General features: G+C 42.7%; 4 protein-coding genes across 5 annotated transcripts; all 4 read right to left on the bottom strand.

Moving 5' to 3' along the window:
- Positions 1-432: 432 nt before the first annotated feature.
- Positions 433-4221, bottom strand: LOC137918044 (acyl-CoA dehydrogenase family member 11-like). The gene is made up of 14 exons (XM_068760786.1): positions 3943-4221; positions 3557-3780; positions 3386-3485; positions 2913-3030; positions 2618-2760; positions 2364-2516; positions 1990-2084; positions 1797-1896; positions 1580-1720; positions 1416-1508; positions 1238-1345; positions 977-1148; positions 621-687; positions 433-532 (listed from the first exon to the last, which is right to left on the bottom strand). Exons 1-14 carry the CDS (start codon positions 4219-4221, stop codon positions 433-435), a joined length of 1893 nt encoding a protein of 630 aa, XP_068616887.1.
- Positions 4222-5681: 1460 nt separating this feature from the next.
- Positions 5682-14732, bottom strand: morc2 (MORC family CW-type zinc finger 2). 2 transcript variants are annotated; one of them, XM_068761093.1, is made up of 27 exons: positions 14665-14732; positions 13992-14045; positions 13833-13867; positions 13068-13136; positions 12849-12939; positions 12636-12744; positions 12211-12370; positions 11948-12059; positions 11703-11828; positions 11541-11620; positions 11359-11441; positions 11121-11206; positions 10874-11014; positions 10641-10795; positions 10245-10373; positions 10049-10154; positions 9796-9928; positions 9632-9712; positions 9168-9413; positions 8824-9078; positions 8299-8409; positions 7804-7861; positions 7570-7708; positions 7317-7478; positions 7136-7229; positions 6812-7000; positions 5682-6675 (listed from the first exon to the last, which is right to left on the bottom strand). In XM_068761093.1, the coding sequence occupies exons 1-27, from the start codon at positions 14730-14732 to the stop codon at positions 6607-6609; spliced, it is 3141 nt and encodes a 1046-aa protein (XP_068617194.1). In that variant the 3' UTR covers positions 5682-6606. The 2 variants fall into 2 exon arrangements, with proteins under 2 accessions (XP_068617194.1, XP_068617196.1); XM_068761095.1 differs by lacking the exon at positions 8299-8409.
- Positions 14733-15713: 981 nt separating this feature from the next.
- Positions 15714-18811, bottom strand: zgc:158398 (uncharacterized protein LOC568894 homolog). The gene is made up of 6 exons (XM_068738664.1): positions 18647-18811; positions 17804-18041; positions 17629-17728; positions 17368-17506; positions 17133-17273; positions 15714-16891 (listed from the first exon to the last, which is right to left on the bottom strand). The coding sequence occupies exons 1-6, from the start codon at positions 18803-18805 to the stop codon at positions 16871-16873; spliced, it is 798 nt and encodes a 265-aa protein (XP_068594765.1). The 5' UTR covers positions 18806-18811; the 3' UTR covers positions 15714-16870.
- A 709-nt stretch (positions 18812-19520) lies between these two features.
- On the bottom strand, positions 19521-23900 carry plbd2 (phospholipase B domain containing 2). Its single transcript, XM_068738387.1, has 12 exons — positions 23680-23900; positions 22730-22823; positions 22487-22645; positions 22286-22386; positions 21965-22179; positions 21698-21792; positions 21314-21474; positions 20929-21021; positions 20706-20777; positions 20472-20624; positions 20196-20358; positions 19521-20098 (listed from the first exon to the last, which is right to left on the bottom strand). Exons 1-12 carry the CDS (start codon positions 23898-23900, stop codon positions 19928-19930), a joined length of 1698 nt encoding a protein of 565 aa, XP_068594488.1. The 3' UTR covers positions 19521-19927.
- Positions 23901-24052: the final 152 nt, after the last annotated feature.

Raw genomic sequence — 24052 nt, forward strand, 5'->3', positions numbered from 1 at the left:
TTCTCCAGTCAAATTTAGTCCAAAAAAAAAATCCCGTTTTTGTGTAATCCTGTAGAAATTATCCACACAAAAACATCCCCCCCCCCAAAATAAATATAAAAAACAAGATCCTTGATGGAAGAAAAAAATTGACAGAAAAGAAAAACAGCCAAATATTGATCACGTTTTGATTTATTCTGTATTAATTCACAAAAGAATTGCTGTGCATCCACATGATCAAGCTTTGGCCTCATTTAATTTCAGGCGCATTATGACAAAAACACGCGGCCCTCGATGTAGATTATCTTAATTTCATTTTAAAAATAAACAAATCCAAACTTTATGAATCTATAACGTTAAAAAATGTGCGATAAAATAACTAGATTTGCCACAGGAATTCATCGAGTCCCAGCGGTGGCAGATGAAGGGATGGATTCATCCATCTGGGACTGGTCAGTCATAGACCAGCGCAGAATCATGTGGCGGAGTGCTGGAATCATAGCAGCCTCTCCTCTGTTTAGTCACCACAGGACACAAGTCCCGTTCACACCACCTAAAAAAAAAGGAAAATAAAAACATCTCAAATGAATTTGCATTAAGATAAAATACGTTTTTTTAAATTCTTCTATCATTTTTCTGACCTGAGAGCTGCATAGATGTCGGATTGCGAGGCTCCCGTCCAACATGCATGATCAATGAGCAGAGCGCCTGTTCACAGGAAGACAGTTAAGGGAGAACTCCCTTCAATTCAAGTCTGGCTGAAGGTCCCAGGAAGCACACGTGCCTTTTGTGGCTCCTAACAAATCAGTGCAATGTCTGATTAATTTTATCTCCTGATGTCACTTGAAGTCTCTGACAACTAAGAGTTTAAAAATAACTACAAATTTGCATTAGGTAGTGCATGTTTTGAGGAACAGTCCCTACTTATGTTTTGTTGATATTTCTTTGTGCGCTGATTTCAGGACGGAACGAATGCCGACGTGATTGTGGTATCTACCCATGTAGATGCGAGCCAGGCTGTATGCCAGGTCTCTAGCTGCTAGCTCCAGGTAACCGGATCCTCTGGAAGCTGCTGCCTGTACAAAATCCTCCAGTTCTAACAGAGCACCGTCCACTGCTTTCACTGCTGGGGCGAATGAGGAAATATTTGCTGCACCTACAAGCAAGGACTACAAAGAAAACAATAAATACATCACATTCCTGCTGCCACCAACTTCCTGCCCAACCTGTGTGGGAGAATCAGGGCCCAACCGCTCACCTTAGTATGGGTGAAGTATGCTTGCAGAACCATTCCTGAGCTACGAGCTACACAACGTAGCACGTCCAGAGACAGGACGTTTGTGGTTCCTTCCCAAATACTCAACACCTGAAAGATAGTGTTAAAATGTCAACAAAAAAAGTTAAAAATACTATTGATTTTTAAATATTGACCACACCTGAGCATCGCGAAGTAGTCCAGGCAACCCAGTATCCTCCATGTAGCCCTGTCCACCAAAGCTTTCCAAACCTTCCGACACCACAGCCACCGCCTGACAGGAAACGATGCGTTAATGGTCGCTATCGCAGCAACGCGACGACGTTTCATCCGGCAGGTACGCACCTGTTTCCCAGTGTACAGTTTGACCACAGGAGTGAGCAGACGGAGCAGGTTCGTATCAAGCTGCGTCGCCAGGCCGCTTTCCTCTCGACCCAAGAGGCGACACACATCCATCACCAGGAGGAAGGCTCCGCGTGTCTCAACCTGCACACGTCAGAGCAAAGCACTGGTGAAGCATGATGGGAAACACGGCACAGCTTATCCACCTTGTATATCTGACCTCCATCCTAGCGAGAGTCTGCATGTGCAGCGGATGGTCTTTGAGAAGTTTCCCAAAGGCAGTGCGTCGAGTGGCGTAGTCACGAGCTAACTGGACCACCCTACGAACAAACGCGCGCACACTGAGATTATGTCCTGCCTCTTTATGGAAATGGGAATCAGGTGCAGTAAAGTGACATCGGTACTAATCCTGCCTTCTCATTGCAGCTGCAGCAGAGACACTATTGTGGATCCGAGTTATAGTCAGCATGTTAGCGATGGAAGCCACGCCTCTCCCTTCCTCTGAGAGCTGCAAAAGTTCAGCCGGGGGGGGGGGGGGGGAGTATGTCAGGAGCTTCAACCAATTTGTTTGTCAAAAATACAAAAAAAATGTAGATTAAATCAGACAGGGAAGATAAGAACATCTTGTTTCTGAAGGCCCCCCCGTCATTAGAGTAAGGGGGCAACACATCCTTCAATATGATTAGTAGTAGATGTTGAGTGAAATGAAGTGCCATTTTAGCAAATTAAAGGCAGCTGGTTTAGCAGCAACGCAGAGAGTCTGTGAGAAGCGATGTCGGATCATCACCCTGTGTGCCGGCAGGCCGTCCAGCAGCAACTCAGCAGTCGGCAACTGTCTTGTGCCCAGTTTGTCCTTCAGTCTCTGAACCTCTATGCCCTTCAGCCGACCATCCTGCTCTCTGCTCACCTCCGCGTAGAACAAAGACAACCCCCTGCTACCCTGTGGGACAGAGACAAATGCTGCAATATAATCGTTTCATGTCCTTCAATAAATGGAACGACTAATATCTAGGGGCGTCGGGTGACAGGCGTCCGCGGTACCGGCGTGACTGCTCCGGTTCTGTCCTGCACTCTGGCCAGCGTGAGGGTCATGTCTGCGTCGGTAGCAGAGGAGAACCACTTGAAGCCATGTAGTTTGTATGATCCATCTGTTTGGGGGACAGCCATTGTCTCTGTGCCACTGGCTGAGGAAAAGCAAGGCCGGGAGACGCATCTCATGAAACAGTACAATAGCGGCACAAGAAAAAAACAGCTCTGTTCTTATTTTTAACTATAATAATGTATCAGTGAAATGTAAGTTTTCTTCATGCAGGCGTTGGACACGATGACTACTGACCCACGTCAGAGCCTCCTCGTCTTTCTGTCATCCACTGTCCAGATGTCCAGAAACGTTTCGGCTGACGGGCAGTCAAGCGGCTGAACGCTTCATCAACTGGCCATGAGACACCTTGAGACTTCAGATATACACCCCACAAACATAGATTTACAACCTCAGCTTATTAGACTAGTTTAGGTAAAAACAATATGTCCACAGTTCCGTCATAGTATTTCTCCACATGTTGCTCTTGTGTTAAATATTCATAATCTAATTAAATACATTTAAATAAGTGATCACTGGTGAAAGGTTTTCACCCGACGGTACATTAAGCAGTTTTGCGTACGACTGTAAAGAACAATCTTTTCCTTCACAGCGCTGTCACCACTGTAATATGTGTTCTTATAAGAAACATGGAAACGGGCTTCTTGTTTAGGCCGCTGAACCAAAGCAGCAATAATCTGCCCGTAACATAATATGTCTTAGTGACAAACCTTGATGACTTTAGCAGCGCCGTCAGTCATGGCCAGAGGACAGGAGTAGAGACCAGAGGAGGGAGAGAAGACGTACAACTTGCTCATTTGGTACACCCGACTGAAACACAAACACAGCGTCTCATTTAGAACACTGATTTATTGCATTTGTGTGTCCCCTGGTGTTTTTACCTCCACTCGCCATATGGCCTCTCATAGCCGATAGCAACCAGCCCCTCCTCCGCTGACAGGTCTTTCATGCGTTTCCAGGCTGGAGAAGTCAGAATGTGGTCCACTCTGCGACCCCAGGGGTCAAAGTGGAGCAGCCGCGGAGGAGTCACCTCACACTCTCGGCCCCACTCATCCACCTCATTGGCCACACGCTCTCCAAATGCACACAAGTCTGAGAACGCCGCCTGTGAACAAGGACATAAACACCACTCAATGGAAATCCTATCCGGCTCTCTCACGGCTCCCTAACGTGGCAGCAATAGAACGAATGGAAGAGTGTTAGCTTAGCTCTACAGTTTATACTCAGTAGCAACTAAAGACACTGACGGGGGGGGCTTCCTTTTTACCTCCTGTGGCAGATGCCTCCTCAGGTATCCTCTGAGCAAGGAATCCTCAAGGAATGGGTTCTTCAGCGACGGTCTTTCTTGGAAAAAAGATCCAATCTTTGCTCTGGAAAATGGCAGGTCACCTGCTGCCTCCCAGACTGGTTCTGCGTCAGATCTTGTCCCTGGCTCAGCTACATGCGCTGATCTGACGTGGATGAGTTGCAGAGGGAGCCCACGACGCATCATTCGGCGGCATCTTCCAGCTACGTGACGGATCGGTAAGGCTGAGCTCACCGGCATGGCTCAAGACCTTGAGACTGGGATGGGGAAAGAAAGTCAGTGAAGAAGAAGCATTCAATGGTGTAAAGGCTTTAGAGATAGAAACAAATACTGGATTTTTATTCAGCTGGGGAGTTAGAGGACTATTTACATTTAGAAACATATTATAATACCATAACACAAAGTAAAGCCCACTGATTCAGCAGCTGCTCAAGGACATCATGCGGCGGCTGCGTTGGTCCATGAGAATGAGGATTACTTATTTTACGCTACATATTTATTTATTTATATATTCATTTTCTTGTCCATTCAAGTTATGCATTTTTCTCTTTCTATTCAAAACTTTATTCAAGGCACAGCCGGGAGGGGGGGTCCATAGTGCAAAGAACAAAACTATAAATGACGGCATAAACAAACAAGGCAGGACTTGCGTCCTTAACTCTGCACAACTCTGTTTGAAATCTTTCATTTATTTGTCTGATTAAGTTGACTATAATGTATGGTATAAAGCTTCTATAAAAAATGCATTGTTTTCGTTATTTAATAAATTAAGTGGATCAATACAAGTTAATATTGAACAAAATACAAGTTCAATTTTTTTTTTTACGAGACACATTAAAAAAAGTAAATTAGTAATAAAACACGGTGGTGCGTCGTTACATTTAAAGTGTAATTACTATTACTATATTATTACAGATCTCAACTGAAAAAGCTACAAGCTAACAACATGTAGCTCTAAAGCAAATTTCCTTTCCTTCACTTGAGAGGACAAGACGAGCGGGCTAACGAACAACTCTTATTACCTCCGCCAAGGTGCTTTTCTAGTTTGCGATTTAAGTCAGTTTAAATAACTCCATTGATAAAAGAAAAATAATATAAAATTGACCGTCTGCATTTGTGCATGCACTAAATGTTGTGAATTAAAGAGGGAAAAGCCAAGATGAAGTTTTACCTGTCGATAATCCAGCAGTAACTCGCTCAAAACACTTCAGTCGATCCGTCAATGGTGTCTCAAGCGCCGATTACTCGCCGCTACACCAGGGGGCGCTGGAGCCCGCGGCCCAAAAGCTACTATTTCCGTTCTGCGCTTTGAGATACTCCTCCTTCGCCTTTCCATCGGCCGCTACAGAAGCGGGCGCTAGAGCATTTATGTGTGATGATAAACGTTTCCTCAAATGGTGTAATGTCAATAAATAATTTGTACTGTGTGTTGTGTTGTTTTTACAGAGAAACAAATCTAAATCAAGTGTAGTTTTAAAATGACTAATGTTTTAATGCCTTGGCATGTTTCCCAATGAAAGGGTCAGTTTGTCAGAACAATAACTTCAACAAACCATCCAGTTTAATTAAAAAACATGAGATCAAGTGAAATTACGCTTGCTTTCTATGTTTTTGGGAAGGCAAAATTAATCTAGAGACCACAAAAACCTTGAAATGAAGGTGAACTCGTCATCCATTTAATATAACTATCTCTACCCAAACACTATTGAACATGGAACATGTTCCTATTAACCTGTATATTAGCATTTACCAAATAGCCTTTAAAAAAAAAAATAAGATATACATTTATCTTAAGTGTTGCTGAACGTTTTATTGTCTTCAGTAAAGATTTCTCAAAAATACGGAATATTTTGTTCCAGTTTAAAAAAAGAAAAGAAAGAAAGAACACAAAGCATGCACCGTTTCATAAAACATTTCCACGATGTGTTAAAAATCTGTTCAAAAAGACACAGGCAATCTAATTATGAAGACACAACCTTTTCACTAAATTTATGATGAACATAAGGGAATACTGATAAAACCCAGTAAGTTGCTTTTTGGTGTGATACACCACCTAACTATAAAATAATAACCTGACTTACTCTCAATACAGAACAGAGTAAGATAACAGGCAACACTGAAGTGTTTTTAATGTGGTAAAATAAACGTTAGCTGTGCTATCAAATGCCCAGCAGACGTAAGGAACTCGGAATTTCAGATTCTCCAACTGACAACGGAACAAACGTTTGCAGTTTCTCACAGCATTAGCTGCTCATACAATGGGAGAACACATTGTATTAAATATCTTATTAGATGAACAAAAAAATATTTTAAAGTTGAATCAGGATGGGTTTTGCTTGAACGTGGTTTAACATACAAGTATATAAGCAAGTATATATAAAAAGGGATTTGAAGAAACCCACAGGCTATTAGACTAACCAATAATGTAGAAACACCAGAGAACCCGCCTGAACTCAAAGAACGCACGAGTGCTGGATACACACAGTGGAAGGATCAACAATGTTCATCTCTTGAGTAGAAGTCCTTGGACAACAGACACCTGTCTGTCAACAAGCAGGGGCTGAATGGAAAACGGTCAGCTTTACTATCTACAGGTCTTTTATGTATATTTCTCTTTTCTTGTCTTCAGTCGCCCTTGGTAAGGAGGTCTTCTATGTAGGCATCGAGCTCATCGTCCGTATTTATGTCAATATCCTACAAATGTTAAAAAAAAGGCATTTTACTTACTGTATAATTAATTGTTATTCACAAGTAGAACAAAGACAAAGAGGAAGCAGTGCATTTAGGATAATCACTAACAGCCGATGGAGCAGTGAACGTGTACACGTACCTCTTGCACTTTCTGAAGGAGCGCTACGATGTTGGTTCGTAGCTTCTGTAGTTTCTCATCTGCCTCTTTGAGCTTGACCTCGGCGCTGTTGCTTTTGTCTTCCACAGCTTTGGCCCTCGCATCAGCTCTGCTCTGGTACGAGTTACACAGCGACTGAAGACCTGATTCGTACTGCTGAAAATATTCTTTCTACACGGAAAAATAAACAATATGCAATGAAAACACATTCCCACATCCTGAGAAGTACTATTCCAGTGGGTAGCATTACTGGATGCATCATTTTATTACTCTAAATTAGAGTTCATCAGTCGTGATTCGTCTTACCAAAGGAAAAGACACCAAATCCTCAGCGGTCATGCTGTTAACGTCATCCTTTGGGATCCTAAATGCAGGAGGGAAGAAGTAACGCAGCATCGTCCTGCAAACAAATCACCATCGGGATCTATTTAATGAATGAATAATTGTAAAACGACAAGTCCAGGCTCACTGCACGCCATGAGCTCACCTTAGCATAGCGACCAGACTCTCAGTCACCTCGCGACTGGTTCCCGGTTGAGTGGTGTCTGGCTCCATGCGGGCCGGCCCCTTCTCAGCCTCCTGCTGCGTGTCAGGCGAGATCGGAGACGGTGGGCGCATCAACCGGACTTCATCGCTACCCTTAAACACCCTTTCACGGACACACAGATGGCAAGCATTGGATTCTATTTCTCTGGCATCCTTTTCAAAGATGTGATGTAAAGGCAATAATACAATCTTACCATCGGTCTTTAGGGGTGGATCGAGGTACATAATCAAACTTCACTTTCCAGCGAACACTCTGCTTGTTCACCTCCACCGCCACCACTTTGCCCGTGTACCACTCCTTGTTGACACGGACTTCAACGAGCAAACCCTTATCTGTATGGGGTAAATCCATAAGCAGAAATCCCTCTTACTGTTGGTTTTTAACCAGTAACGTGTGACATGTTGTTGCAGGGCAGTCGTTATCGTACCTTTCTGAGCATTTTTAGTGTCGTTCTCCAGTTCCTGTTGTGGGGACTTCTCCGTCGCCTGCAACAACACAACAATAATCAGCATAACTACAATCAGAGAAACCCTTTTTTGTTAGAAAGACGGACAAAGGAAACCGTTTGGAACCCGGATGCTGGAAAGAAATGAAAGCCCCATTGTAACCAGAGAATAGCATGCTTGACGGCGGAGTAAGCTGCAGAGACGATTAGACTACTGCTACTGTACTTTCTACTTGTCCCTTGAGGGGTCGCCACAGAAAATCAACAGAAGAGAAGATTAGAAGTCTAATTTAAAGGAGTGTTAGATGAGAAAGGGATAAATTGATTACACACAGAAAAGGTTAATAGAGATACTCGATGCCACTACTAGAGCCAAATCGTATGCTACTTTCTAAATACAGGTATGAAAAGGGGAAGTTATCAGACGTTGTGAGGGTAGATGCAGCTCAGAGGGGGGGGGGGGCTGAATAAAACTACCTTTGCTTTAGTCCCATGCGCTTGCATGGGAATGGATTTAGAGACAGTGGCTGGGGTATGTCGTAAAGGTGCAGAAACCCCTTTCCTCTCAGGTTGTGAGCACATTTTAACCTGCAAAGTCAACAGTAGATGGGCTCTGATTGGAGGTTCAGTAACCTGCGGCGGGCCAAAACCGGCCCGAGTCTGTTAATGTCAGTCTCTCCTCATTGTCTTTCATTAATAAAACGTTTATGCCCCGTGAGACGTTTTTATGAAGCAGGAAAGGCAACAAGCTTTAAAAGACAGCATCCCATAATATACAGGAGAGTTACACAAAGCACCGCTCAAACAGGTTTATTTATTTATGAATACTTTATTTAACCAGGAGGTCCCATTGAGATTATAAATCTCTTTTACAGGACAGACCTGGTAGCCGTTTATTCTCCACTGTTGCATTTTAGAATATAACTGCACAATTCAAAATTTGACCGACACTCTTTGTAATGTTGCCAAAACGTGTTACTATATAATCCAAAACGCGTTTACCTCTTCCAACTTGCTACGCTTGGGAGGCGTGGCCTTCTCTAACACTTTCCCATGGTAACCAAGTGCCGCAGCCATCTTGGATTTCTTAGTTTGATGTTTTTCGTCTTCGCTCTCCTCGCTCTCCTCGCTGTCCTCCTCATCCTCCTCTCCTTCTTCCTCATCTTCCTCATCTTCCTCATCACTGTCGTCCAGCTCCATGAGTCTCTTGCGTAGACCAACAGCTGCCGGTTTGGAAGATGATGCTTTAGCAGGCGTCTATAAAAGGAGATTGATACCAGGATTATTTTTATTTTTTAGCATCCATGTTAAACACTTTCACCCAAAAACATTCTGTGGTTCTTTACCCGTGAACTGCGAGCGGGAGGGGGTGTTTTGGCTCTGGCTTTGGGTGCAGGCTTTGCTGCGGGTGGAGGAGGCCTTACTGCAGCTCTGGACCTGGCTGTTTCGACTTTGGATGGCGGCGGAGCAGGTGTCCGGGTGGAGCGCTGAGAAACTGCACGAGGCGGAGGGAGACTAGTGGCATTTTTAAGGTGAGCTGGGAGCGGAGGGGAGCGGGGCCGTGCAGTGGACCTTTCAGAAGACCTATTTGCCTGAATGACCACATGTGAAGATGACACACAATATAAAGAGAGAGAAACGGAGGAAAATTCAATTTTAAATCACCAACAAAAACAATGTTAGGGAATTATAAGAATAATCTGTTGAGGCCATCCTGACAGACATTGGCTAATTAAGAATAGGCCCTAATTTGACCTGCTGCACAGTCTAACAGTCTGCTTATCTTATAAAACCGAATTTGGGTTTGTACCTGAGAGCTCTCTGTTGGTTTCATGCTGACCTCCAGTGGGAGCTTCTTTATATCTGCCGCAGATTTGACTGTGTTGGTTTTCTGATAAGGTCAAATACAATTAGTTACATCCTGATGTACACAAACAGCAAGTGGAAAAGGAGCGAAAGTGAGTGATGAAGTACTTTTAAGGCCTCTAATTTCTCCTGCTGCTGTTTGATTTTCTCTGCCAGCTCTTTCTGTTTGTCTTCGACTCCCTGCTTTTCTTTCTTGAGAACACCGCATGGCAAATTCGGTTTCTGCTCAGGAGCATCGCACCTGAACGATGACAAATGCACACCATGTGTATGTCATGCAGTAACATCTCAAGGATTTGCATCTCCATCACATTAATAATTCTAGTGTGACTTTAAAAACATATCCGATGAAACAACGTACCTGTCCTGGCTGCCGTCGGGGTTCATGAGACACACCCAGCTGTCTGGGTAGCGTTTATCCACAGCATCCATCTGGAATGGCAGCGTTCTCCACTTTAAACATTTATCTGAAAGCAAAACCCAAGTCGTGGCACCAACCCGTTGAGCTACAGAGCATGTGAGTGTAGGTTTTGGTTGTGCATGGATTTCTAGCTTACCACACTGAATAGTGAGCGGAATCTCCATGGCGCGACGTCTCTTATATCGCTGCTCTGATGATGGAGATGAAGACCAACTGGCAGACAGATATCCAAACTCATCCCAGAACTTCACTATGCCTTTCTGAGCTGCATGAAACATAAACAAAACCCACAAAACAATCAGAATTTAGCAGCAAGTTCTTTGAAATACATTGTTTGTTATTGCATTTCTACAATACAGGAAGACGCCGTGACTTGTGGTTAAATCACACAAGGCAAGAGAGTACATAATCGGGAACAAAATGAAATATATAAACTCACAATACGTATGAGTTTTATTATCCTTATTTTTTATTAGTTTGAAGAATACAGCCGTCAGTAACAAACGGAAGAAGTAAACTCAGAGAACCTCACCGATATTAGTGTCCTTCCAGTACTGAGCTAAATATTCCCCCATGGATTTCAGTAAATGCCGGTGTTCCTTAGCATCCGCAAAGTCTTGCTTGTTGTGAGTGGGTTCTAATACTAAATATGGAACATCCACAACTCCAACCACGCCTCCACAGGCCCTAAAACCAAAAGCATTTGACCGTGACCGTATTTTCCAGACACTGTGACGTTCCAACCTGTACGTCTGCATTACTCACATGCCTCCCTCCAGCTGGGGGCCCGTCTTCTCGTACATCTTGATGAGACGAGAACAGTTGTACACAAACATGCCGTCCAGGTCCCTTTGCTCAATGTTCACTCCAAATATAAAATTTAACTCTTTAGGCTCCTTTAGGGCTCTGAAAAACAAGGAAAAAATGTCAAAAAAACCCCCAAAAAACAGAAGTTATAGGAACAGTCTATATAACTAACAGCAGAAAAAGGTTGTACAAATGTGTATCATACTTCTGTTTGGCTTCGAGTATCCGTTTCTTCATTTCAGCATCCCGTTTAAGCAGCATAGCTGAATCTTGAACCTTTCTCAGGATTGCCTGCAGGAAGGAGAGGGCAGATGGAGACAACAGTAAGGTGCCAGTTCCAGATTAAGATTTCCAAATTAAAATTGTGCCTATTTTAAATTAAAGGTTTGCTCCCAATCCCACTTGGATTTGTCAAAATCATCAAAGCACAGTCATCATTTTACCCGGGAATCTTTTGACAGGTCATCTCCTAATCTGGTCTCCAGAGCTATACGCTTACTGTCCGCTTCCCTGGCTTTCTCCTCAGCTGAAATAAATCACAGTTTTAAACTGATGAACAAAAAAAAGAAGCTGCTACACAAGTGCAAAGTGTAAAATTAAAATGCTCACTTCGATGCCAACTCACCAATCTTAGCAAGATGATCTGCTTTCTTCACTTCTTGCTCGGCACGAGTTTTGAAACGGGTGGATGAGTATTTATAAAGCCTGTAAACGAACAGTAAATCCTAATAAAGTATTGTTACAACAAAGCAGAAGTTACACAGTGTACTGCGTATTAGTGCACTACCGTGGTTTGTACAGACAGCAGGACAGTCTCTTGGTCCTGACTTTGTGCCCCTGTATAAAAATCCTCATGCGTGGGTCAATGTACAAAACAGCAGCGTACGCCCTGAACGACCTCCTCTCTGGCTTCCTGTGAGAAAAACACACAAACATTTCTGGTCAATACAATAAAAAATAAAGCTATTGCATAATACAAATCATTGACGGCCTTTGTTAAATGGCTTTGAATCAAGTACGTTCTACACTCACACTCCTTCAACAAGTGTCCCAGACATCAATATGTCCTGGTGATCCGTCTCTACGTCCAGCTCTGGTTCTCTGCTGTCCATTAGCTTTAGATTATAGATGATCACAAGAGTGCCTTGGAAAAAAAAAAAGCAATCATAATCAATATCAGCCTTGTAACTCCCAATATTACATATTATTTAAAAGAGAGATCTTTTTTCAGAGTGAAGTTTTCTGCTTCATGTTATAGACAGCTAAAATGCATCAAGACACATTCGTACGCTTACCACTGTCACTTTCTATTTTTTTGAACTGCTCCATCAGCTGCGCTTCACTTTTAAAAGGTGAGTATTTGTAGATCAGTTCTGTCTCTATGGCGTATTTCTCTGGGTCAGAGGTCAACGGCTCCTTGGTATTCAGATCCCAGGATGGGAGGGGGACTATCACCTGTAGAGGAGGGTCTTGTAAAAATATACACAGAATACTCTCCACAATTTACACTGATATAGTCATGTTAGCCTGAATTTACTAAAGATGTGGCACCGAGATTAATCAGGGACATAGCAGGAATATAACCGCATCGCTCGAGCCTCCATTTGCAGAAAATGCTCAGTCTTGAGTTTTTCTTCGTGTCCATTCTAAAAAAATATTTATCGCTAGTACAAATAGCAATTATGTTGCAAAACAACGACATCCAACAGTTGATTGTGACCTCATCTAGTCCCTCCTCTTCATGGAAAGTCCTCGACAGGAAAAGGCAAGTCAGCATGCCGTCCTTTTTAGTGAACAAGATAAAATCTTTCCCAATTCGCATGGAGCCGCTAAAAAAAAAAAAAAAAGATTAAAGGAAATTACAAATAAATCATTAAAATACTGGCACATTAAATGCACTTCATAAAATGAACTTATGTTGCAACATTCTTACGATTTCAGGCCGTTTCCATATTGGCCAATCTGAGTTGACTCAGGAGACCGTTTGCTTGACTTTCCAAACTGAATAACATGAGTCGCCTCATCTAAAAGCAGAGAGAGTTTAGAATCAATTTTCATACACAAAATACGTAATTCACCGGAAAAGCTAGTTGAAACCATCTCTGACTGTAAAAATTTAAATTTGATGTTATTTCTCTAGTAATTGACTTACTGGGATCCATTCCAGTACCATCATCCAGAAAACAGAGCAGGTACCCGCCCCGCAGCTCTGGACGTTTCTCTGAGAGCAAAAGAAGGAAAATGGAAAAGACGTGTCGGACAGAATGCATTTATGCTTCAATGTAGGGCTGCATAATACTGAGAACACAATGCCAACGCGCCATTTTTCTTCCCTTTAATATACAACATAATATGATAAAACTGTATTGCTTTAGAATTTTTATTAAGGAGGGTTTGCCACATTTAAAAGTTAATTTATGTTAAATTTTAACAGTAGACACCGGCCATTCGGAGTCCTTTCTCAATAGTAGAGTAATAAAATAACAAATGACCTCTGGAAAGCAAAGAAATTACTAAATCGAGTACAAATGGAGAATCAAACACCAGCAATGCAAAATCAAATATAGCACAACTCCTCACCCCACAGGCCTAGAGTTCAAGCCACTTGGTAAATCATGTGCTTTGGTTTCCCCAAAATCCCCAGAAACATTCAGCTCTAATCCAGTTCACAGCTACAAGAAAATATTTTTCCATTCCACTCTGGATTTTGTGACAACTGTCAAAACCTCTGGCATAAAAATACACATCCATCTCTCCTCCAGACCTCCACTATCAAAAACACACTGACAATGCTGAGACACACTATACAAGAACTACTGGTCACTCAGCAGCATCAAACTATGTATTCAAGAACACTCAGATCAGTGTAAACTACATCACACAGACTTCTCCTTCTCTAAATAATCATGGAAAGTACCTGTGTAGATATCTATCCGTGTGGCATTGGCGTCTCTGCAAAAGAAATACACCCGTTAGAGTTTCTACTTGCAACAAGAAAGACAGGAGGTTACCATAGACTTCCAAGCCACACAATATGTCATCGTTTATCAGCTGTATGGAAAATCATCGTGGGTACCTTGAATTGTCAACAAGCTCCGCCAAAGCTCCAAATAAGAACTCATGAGTTGTCCTGAAAAGAGAGCGCTGTTACTAACACACTTCATTCAAAGATTGTAGTCACAAAATGACTGTAACAGGCCCTTACTCATGAAGTAATAAAAGCATCCTGACATGTATTAGCCTTATTTTCAGTACTCTTCTACAGTAGTATTGAATAGTATTTGCCAGTTTTGTTTACAAGCCCTGAAGCTATTTCTAACTAGTTTAACCCTTTTCAGGAACTGTGTATGATGTAAAATTTTGGTGGATCAAGAAAACATTTAAAAAGAATTACCACAAATCGCAGCACCAAAATGTCACGTTTAGCACAGCTCTAGCGATGAAGACACACCTCAGGCTGCCGATCTCAAATTACTATATAATCCAAATAAAACCTGACACATAATAAAGTCTATCCCTTGTACTGCATTTTGGACGAATGATCAGGTCGTTCACATTTAAAATGGTCATACCTAACCATTAAATAATCGATTCAAATGAACTGAGCTTTGGTTTGAATACTTGTAAAGAATCCACTGTGTCCATTGTACGTTGAGTGCATCTGGTGTAACATAGATGACGTGATGGTGACCTTTAACACACGCGTACCACGATATAACATATGAATTACCATGCAAGGCGGTACTTACGAATTTGTGTGCAGGTACTCGAAGGTTAGTTGAGCCCTGCTCAGGTTGCTGTAGCTGGAATAAGCCATGACCCTACGCACCTATCTCTCCACATCCCATCAAATCAAGCTCCGGTATCGAGCTGTCATCCTGGAAAAGAAAGAAAAAAACCATCAATTATTGCAAATGGAGCCACGACAATCACTGACGTCACGTTTACGGACCATACTAAAGATTTGTTATTAGCTGACATAAACGGACTTCATCAAGTCAGAGGGGCCAACACCGCCCCCATGTGAAAAGGTACCACGTGGGAGGCCCGCTTAAGACTGGGAGCAAGGGGCTAGCAGTTCATTTATGCAGAAGGCAGTTATTGGTCTGGCTAGTTTCAGGCGCGGTACGATAAAAATAACATTCAGGTGAGAATTAGAAACATTCCAGACCATAGGCAGCGTCCATTGGTAACATCTACTGTTATGTCTACGATCGCTGATGAATATTAGCGCCTACAGGATGTTTTCAACATAGCTTAACGTTAGCTTGCTAGCTAGCCGTACGCTAGAACTATGTAGCTGACATACGGCTTATCAAACCGATTTTGAAGACGTATTCATATAACAGTGACTTTGTAGAGCCTAATCGATAGTGCGGTAGACCGTACAGTGAATAAATAATAGTTAATAATGTGAAACACAAGACGAACCGCAAGGCCGCGAAGAATCCAACTATTGCGACGATTGTTGCTTGTTTTCCCTCTGATCTGGAGAAAGCCCACCTCCACGTTCTGTTCTCGACCAATAGGAAGACACCATGTCAAGATTCTTAAACATTATTGGAGGAGGGCTGCTACGTAAACAAACCAACACACGGGAGCCCTGAGCGCTAATCCTCTTTTTCGTTACAGAAATAAAATCTAAATAAAAGTGTCCGTAGTGTATCAATGCGTGTGTGATTTCTGATCCAGATTGAGGTCAGGAAAAAAGATTCACTTTTGACATTGAAATCGCCATTTACAGATAAATAAAAAAAAAAGAATAAGAAGTTAAAAAAAAATACACATCAACTTCGATTCACTTTTACTTTTCATGGTTGGTGTATAACAAGAATTTAGAACCTTTCGATGATTATCCATATCACCACGTGGACGGTGTAAATCCAATTACAGGTTTTACGTAGGTAATTAATGACATAATACTAGCAATAAAGAAAGATACATATGCAGATTATTCCCATAACTTGGTCATTAAATATAAGGGCATTTCCACTTTTAAGAAAGACAGTTTAGAGTTGGACATGATAAAGCATGATTTCACTTGTTGACATTTGTCGTTAATTTTTAACTTTACTTGACACATCAAGGTGCGATAACCTCTCCATCATTTAAATCATCTCTTGCTCGGTTTTTATTGGCTCACTGGATTTCTTTCGGACAAAGACATTTTGACAATCATCTACAAGTGAAACCTCCACCGGAAGAGATTTAAAGTCTCTGCAAAAAAGATTCCAGACAAGAAACAAAAAAATAATCCAATGCCTCAATCAATCAATGAATAATTTTACAGAAAAATGTAAAGCATGGTGAAATAGAAATGTTTTGTCATCCTCTTCCACTGGTCCTCGACTCAACGACAAGCTTCCAGAACTTGAAAGCGCCTCACAGCGAGGTCACAGGTTCAAATCCGGCTTGGTGCCTTTCTGTGAAGAGTTCGTATGTTCTCCCCGTGTCTGTGTGGGTTCTCTCCGGGTTGACGTTTTTTTTTTTTTTTACAGTAATTCATAAACGCTAAATTTTTGCTTAAACTACTAAAACAATGCTACAGGATTGCAGTTATTGATTTCAACCGTTACCGTAGGAACGGCTCGACAGATCCAGTTACTCACTGAAGGACAGGTCAGATCATACCACTGATAAGGAAACAAATACTGTATTGCAAATACCCCCTACCATAAAATCACTTGAAGATGCAGCAGCTTTTTCTGTCTTAAACATAAATCGTTTCAAAACGTAACGTAATCAGAAATGAATCTGCAGATCCAACGTCTGGATTCACTGAGCTTTCAAGTGCAAAAAGTATCCAGAAAAAGATGTAAGAATAGCGAAAGAGTCAAGTGTGCTCAGAAAACTTTGGTCCAGGGTTGGAATGCCCTTTTTTTAAAAAAGCGATACACGGCAGTTCTCGCTTAAACACCAGCTTGACCGCTCAAGATGTAGGCGATGGGATAATGTTCATGAATGCCTCAAGAGTTCCTGCAAATGAAGTAAACATATTAGTTATTACAATATCAGCACATTTCAAAGAATATACAGAAAACCAATCACAAATATTAACATACAACCTGTGTAATACTGTATATTGCTATAATATTTCTTCCGTTGATACAAATAAAATACCTTAGTCATTTATGTGATCTTGTATCAATTGTAACGACTATGTTTCCTCATTAAAATGCAAAAATAAAGTGTCATAGTGATATCAAAAGTTAGTTACATTTTGCAGATCCGGTTCATTTAGATGATAGCGGCGAGTCGACGCCTGTGTCAGACTAGCAGCGACGCAGAGTCCCAAGCAAACTCCCAGAAGACACATACTGACTTCCAACAGATGGCGAGCTGCCACATTCCGCTCCTCCTGAAAATGAAGGTAGATCATCATGACTGAAAGGACAACAAAAGAGCATCTCCCTCTGTGGGCTGAATAACATCTGTCACATCACGCTCTGTACCTGCGTTAACATGACTGTGAGTGCGGGGTCCGTCTTGGAGCGTAGACTGTAGCAGGTTTGCGACGCTGTAGGCTGGCTGCTTGCCTCAACGTAGACGGATGAAATGTTCCTCTCAGACGCGGGGCATTTTTGCGGAAGTCTATTATAATACATATTGTATATGCATAAAAAACTCAATCATAAATTCACAGGCAATTATTAATGTGCATAAGTAGCTGCTAATTTAAACGAAGGTAGCTGTTAGGATGTGAATATACTTACAGGCTCATGGGCAGGAGGTGAGTTGGGGCATTTATAGTGAGGCAGGTGTAGGTGCCATTTCCAGACAAAAACTCCAGAGTCACATTAATGATCTCATTGCCTGGGAAGTGAAACAACTCATTAAGAGTGAGACGTTTTTCTTTCACAACAAATTCAAACGCACTGCAACACAAACCTCCAATATATAACTGCTTGGCTCTCAGGGTCGCGTGGAGCCCCAAGTCCTTCGGCGAGTCACCGTGCAAGGCGGCAGTCGCAACAAGACGAACCCTGAGATGCAAACTGGCGAAGGCACGAGTCTCATTCGACTCAACGGACGCGTCGCCATCCCGTGACACAAGCTCAGATGCGCTCGCATTGGCGTTCTCACACAGCTGGAGCTGGGATAATGAAGACAGGAGACGGTTCCAGTCCTGAGAGAAAAACGTTGATTACTGTCACCACCGTCCGGTAGACCTTCGCCTTCATCCTCGCTGACACTCTCCTGATACGTTCCTCCACCCGTTCCAGCCTGCCTGCACTCGATTCTCCATGGCTCTGCACTGTGGACCCGAGGTACCTGAAGTCCTCTACCTTCTCATTGACACATGCACTCTGTTTCACTCCTGCTCACCTCCATTCCTCTCTTTTCTAGAGCTGACCTCCACTTCTCTAGATTCTCCTTTACCTGCTCCCTGCACATCACAACCTGCAAACATCATGTTCCAAGCGGCTTCCCGTCTCACCTCATCTGTTATTCTATCCATCACCACCGCAAACAAAAAGGGGCTCAGAGCTGATCCCTGGTGCATCCCACCTCTACACTTCACTGCTGTCATACATGTCCTGAACTACCGTACTCTGACATACTTCTGCGCCACTCCAGAGTTCCTCATGCAGCACCACAGTCCCTCTCCGGGCACCCTGTCATAGGCGTTCTCTAGATGCACCGCCTTTTGATAGCATCATCATTACAAAACCGGGTTACATGGTCACATGATCTCATTTTGAACTAACCAGATACTGTGCTTTTACTCACGTTTGCTGCGTCAGGGTTCGGCAGGACACGAGTGTAGCTGTAAGAGCCGATGCAGATGAAAGTGACAGCCAGAGTCAGAAGACACAGGAAAAATGTCACTCCTGGAGGATTATGGGATATGTAATCTTTAATGTTGGTTACTGGCTGCCAGAAACCCATTCCCAGGCTCCACGTACACTGGGGATGATCAATTAATATGTATTAGTTCGTTGCCTTTTATACTCGAGTTGACAAGTGTAGAACATAATCTGAAAAGCTCGGGATGTTAGTCCTGAGTAAACAGCAGGAGACGCGGAACTCGTCTACAGCGTCGGTCAACCATTTCAGCAAAGTTGTAATCTTCCGGTCAAAATATTGTTGTAAAATAGATTAAAATACCTTTAATGGGTGAAACCTTCTCAAAATACGTCACCGGTTTTAGGAAAACACTAACATTTCAGTTTCTTGGTGGAAAGTAAACCGTAATTCAACAAACCATATGTTGAAAGTTCGCCGAACGAAACACGACAGCTCCACGACAGTGTGCTCCATTTACGAGAGTTCGCTGCTCCCTGCAACTACGTCACGACTGTGCATCACGTGACATCGTGCTCCGGATCTGATTGGGTTTCCCTCGACTTACTTGCCCCACATTTAGCCAATCACCTAACAGACCTGTCCGCCCCCACCGAACAACGCAGCATTATAAAATCTCACCAAATCAGGTGTCAAATTATTATTACGAAAACGGAGCTTCACATACAAGCAGACGCACAAACAATATCAAAATAGGTTTCCCTCAAATTGGGGGACAAAATTTTGTTTTTTTCGTAGTAGTTCCAAATTAAGAAAAGCAGAGTGAGATGCCACAGCCAATATGCAGGAGTCAAAACAATTCTACTTTTCACATTTAATGTTACAAAAATCAACCAATCTAATAATTACAACATAATGGTGGTGGATTTGTCCTTGGCTATACTGTCTCACATGCAATCACAATAGAAAGAGTGGCTTCGATAAAAATAAAAACAATTAAAATTACTCTTAGTATTTTTAACAATAAAAAAAAACTCAAGACATTCTTGATATTCATTCATTGAACAAAGAAATGAAATAAAAAATTAAGTTATGTAAAACTCGAAGGCCGCATTAATGTTAAACTTTCATATCATCCTGCGGGGCCCAATGGCCCCGCGGGCTGTGAGTTCGAGAGCCCTGTGTTAAAGTCATCTCATATTGAGCAATAGTTCAATTTCCCTTTGTTAAAACATCTCATAGCAAACAGTGCATCCATGATAAAAATTAAGGAGTCCAGGTAACTTTTATAGGCTTGAATGCCCAAATGTCGGGTTGACCCATGTGCAGGAGGTCTTCGTAAGGGGAAGTGCTCCACTGGAAGGGGGGAACCTGGTCCCACGTCGGCCCGCTGACTGCCATCATACTATAGTCACGATACATCCTGTATGATGTCATCTGCACACAAAATGAAGCATTGGATTTAACAAACAACTCTGTGTCACACAAACGCCTGTAAAAGATTTGAGGGCATGATGAGTAAAATAAATAAAACCTTCATGTCTGTTCCACCATGCGATCGCTGACGTAAGGCGCCAAACGGATACGTTCCATTAGCGGAGTTGAGGTCTGAACGGGCCGAGATAGCATTCTCTGCATTCGCAGGAGGATCACAGCCGTCACACTTTGACAGTGGGTCTTCTTTAAAGTTGTTATACCTAAATAGAGACACATGAAATAAATTACATTTAGCTTAAAAGATGAAAGACAACACCGATCAATCGCGTACAAACATGACAGGAACATCCATCAACAAACCACGACACATTACCTCATGAGGCGGATCATCGAGTCCACATCTTTTATAGCGGTCTGGTTTCTTCTGAATATCTGAGCCCTAGGATTCTGCTCCAGAGAGAACCAAGAGCCGTACTTCTCCACCAGCTCATTGCAACCACTGGCATTGAATATTTCCACATAGTACCTACAAATTAGCACACGTTCAAATGAGACAATTCTATAAAAAAGGACAACCGCAGTCAACATGATATGCTTTCGTACTTACGGTATATTGTAACTCGCCCAGTACCCTTTCTCCATCAGTTCTTGAGTTCTATCAGTGTAAACAATATCTCCACTGCAGCATTTAGAGATACAGAAAAGATGAGTTTAAAGGCCTTCCACAATCAAATCAAACTATAGGCATGTATGAACTGAAACATCACAGTCCTTGATAAAAATCAGCAAGCAAACAAGTTTGCAATAAAACAATGGGTGCAAAGTCTTACGGAATCTGCTCCAACACGACAAAGAGATCCTCTCTGATAGTCTTCCCTGGAGTGAAGTGGTTATAGTCCACAATCATCCACTGGTTGTTATACCTACAAAGCACAAAGCATGTAAGCTTTAGTTCAATAGCGTTTCCTGATTAGTCCCATGAATGTTTAACCGAGTCAGCATTACACAACACTTAGTCTGATGACCGTATTGCAGCTGTAAGATAACACCGACTGCTCATGTGACTCAGAATAGAGTTTTCTCGTGCTTCCTTTATTCTCATTTAATACCCATAACAGCCTAAAAGTCACACACACCCCCCCCCATTTAGTGAGAAATTAAAATTAAAATATGCTGAAGAGATCTCATTGGGACAAACTGGTGACTAGAACTCACGTTCCACTGTTGTACTTGCTGAATAGCTCTGCCCACTCCTTCCCAGTCGTGGCCAGTCGATTGGCCACAATGTTCCTGAGCCATTCAAAGACTGTTCCTGTTGGCGTGACATACTTCCAGAGATCAGGGTTACTGTTGCCAATGGTGGTTTCCAAAGTAACCTGGAGACACGAGATGGGAGAGCGATCAAGAAACTACACGCAACATGGCGGTAGATTCAGGTTGTCTAACAGGAAGGGGTGGAAACACAGTTTAAGCAGCTGGTAAACGGTAAAATATTTTATGTCCAATAGAGTCGTGCTGCCAGTCCTCCAGTGATGAAGCACGAGAACATTTGTTCTGTACACACAAAATGCCTTCACGCCTCGTCCCGAGAGTTCTTACCAAACCACTACCGATGATATAAAAGTCATCTCCGGAGAAGATCGTTCCAGGGTAAGATGAGAATGCCTGAACGCCTCCAGGCAAAGGATCATTGTCTGAAAAACAATGCATGTAATATAAAATAATGAAATTAAGATTCTTCCCCCCACCCCCACCCCCACCGCCCGCTTTTTTTGCAGAGCCAAAGTTTACACGTCTTTGTATTTAGCAAACTTGCTACTTAGCATTGATTTTTCACAATGTGCGTGTTAATGAGGGAGCGGTTACCTAAAGGAGAGACTTTAAAGGCAAATGTGTATTTCTTCATGATACGCAGCATGGCGCTGTAGCTGTTCCAGGTGTCATGTGACACAAACAGGTCCTCATTGTTTGGCAGCAGCTTAATCAAAGCAGAACAGGAGCCAGATCCAACTGGTCGAGTTTTGAGGGATTTGTTAAGAGCCGATTCCAAATCCTCTAGATCCCCACCCAACTGGAACAGTCTGGTTGGACAGAGCAGCACAACAATGTCAAGACTACAGCAAGAAACAGAGATCTCAGGAATACTAAGGAAGCATATTTGACTAATAAGAACTGAGACCCACTTACATGAAGCCAAATGGATTGACGGAGAAAGAGCCGAGTGGAAATGACAGCTCATCATTGTAGCTGTCCTCGAGGCCTTTCAGCTGAAGGAGCGTCAAACGCACCTGACATGGAGAAAAAAAATGAAAGACATTCTTTCAGGCCTTTAAACATTCTTGCTTTCATGCAAGGGATTGCATCTTCCGACAAAAGCTCTCTAGTTACCTGATGCCAGTACGGCGAATTCCTTTGCGTCTCCATTTGCGCTTGAACCCACTGCAGATTCTTTGTGATATACACTTTAAGCCGATCACAGTAACCAGTTTTAGACGTGAAGGGCCCACAGTAGCCCACGAGTGTGTTCATCCAGTGTTTATAGATGAGCTAAAAAACAAGCATAAAACTGCAGATTAAATGACTGGAGAGTCGGGGGGGGGGGGCAAACAGGCCCTGCAGACGGACGCTAACCTGAGCTGTGACTGCAGCTTCCACTGCACCAGCAGCATAAGCCTGGATGCTGTCATTGTACCGGCCGCTGGTTGTGACCTCCAGGAAAGACCAGCTGAAACAGAGAAGAAAATAATAATACGTACAAACGCTAGAGGTGAGGAGATGACAGGGTAAAGTATTGATTAACAGCCGTGACTGATGGTTTCTCAAGTGTAGAACATCGTAGCCATTTGGGTTCCAGCTTCAGAAACACTGCTTTAGTCATTGTTTTTTTAAATATTGTGGTGCACAAACATCAAATGATGTTTCATCAGTTACTTTTCCAGAGTCACGTCTTTGTTACACACAATCTCCTACGAGTAGCTGCCCGACTTACTGCGCGTTCTTAATTTAACGCCGCGTCTTTTACATTTGTGTTTCCATGCCATCTGTGTAAGTGTAAATCACGTGTATTTGTAGAATAATTTTCATCTACAAATACCAATGAAGTTGGAATACTGTGCACAACTTTGCAAGTCCTTTTCAACCTGTATTCAATTGAATACACTGCAAGATATTTAATTTTCTAATTAATTAGAAAATAATATATTTTGCAAATATCCCCACATTTTTTTTACTTTGATGGCTGCAACACGTTCCGAAAGAGCAGAGACGTGTTTTACCACCTCTTTACATCACGGATCCTTTTTGACAACACGATAGGCGTTTGGGACCTGAAGGGCAAACTGTTGAAGCTTTTCAATGGAAGACGGGTCCGGACTGATTATACATACAAGATCAATCAGATCCATCCAACACCCGTTACCCGCACGCCGCTCCGCCCGCCTTGCGGGTCACGGGTGTTGCAGCGCATCCTGTCCCCGGACGCGGAGCCACACAACCCCTACGGATGATTTAGAGTGACCAATTCAAGGTGAAAGAAAGACACCGTCCAGCCAAAAATAAACGAAACATTTTTATCATCTCACCCCGATTTTTTGATGTCGTCGGTGAAATTCACCCAAGCCACGAAGTCCGCCCGGTACCCCTCGACGACGGACAGCGTTCCGGTTGGTTTGTCAAGAACAGCGCTTCGTATATCAGCGCGAACAGACACGCAAACAAACAACAAGCCGGTCAAAACGGCTAAAAGGTTTAAAAACTTTGGAGGAGCCCCAGCCTTCACCAGCTTACTCCGTCGTGACGCCATGTTCGCCTGAGAAGTCATGTGACAATGCGGAACGAATGGTCACGTGGCAAGGACGGCCGCACTCTATATGGCCGGAAGTTGATAATCCAGCGGAAGTTCAACCCAATGAACTCTATTATTATTACCGTCATTAATAAATTATCCCAGAAGAT

The sequence above is a fragment of the Brachionichthys hirsutus genome, chromosome 4 (genome assembly GCF_040956055.1).
Source record: "Brachionichthys hirsutus isolate HB-005 chromosome 4, CSIRO-AGI_Bhir_v1, whole genome shotgun sequence".
NCBI lineage: Eukaryota > Metazoa > Chordata > Actinopteri > Lophiiformes > Brachionichthyidae > Brachionichthys > Brachionichthys hirsutus.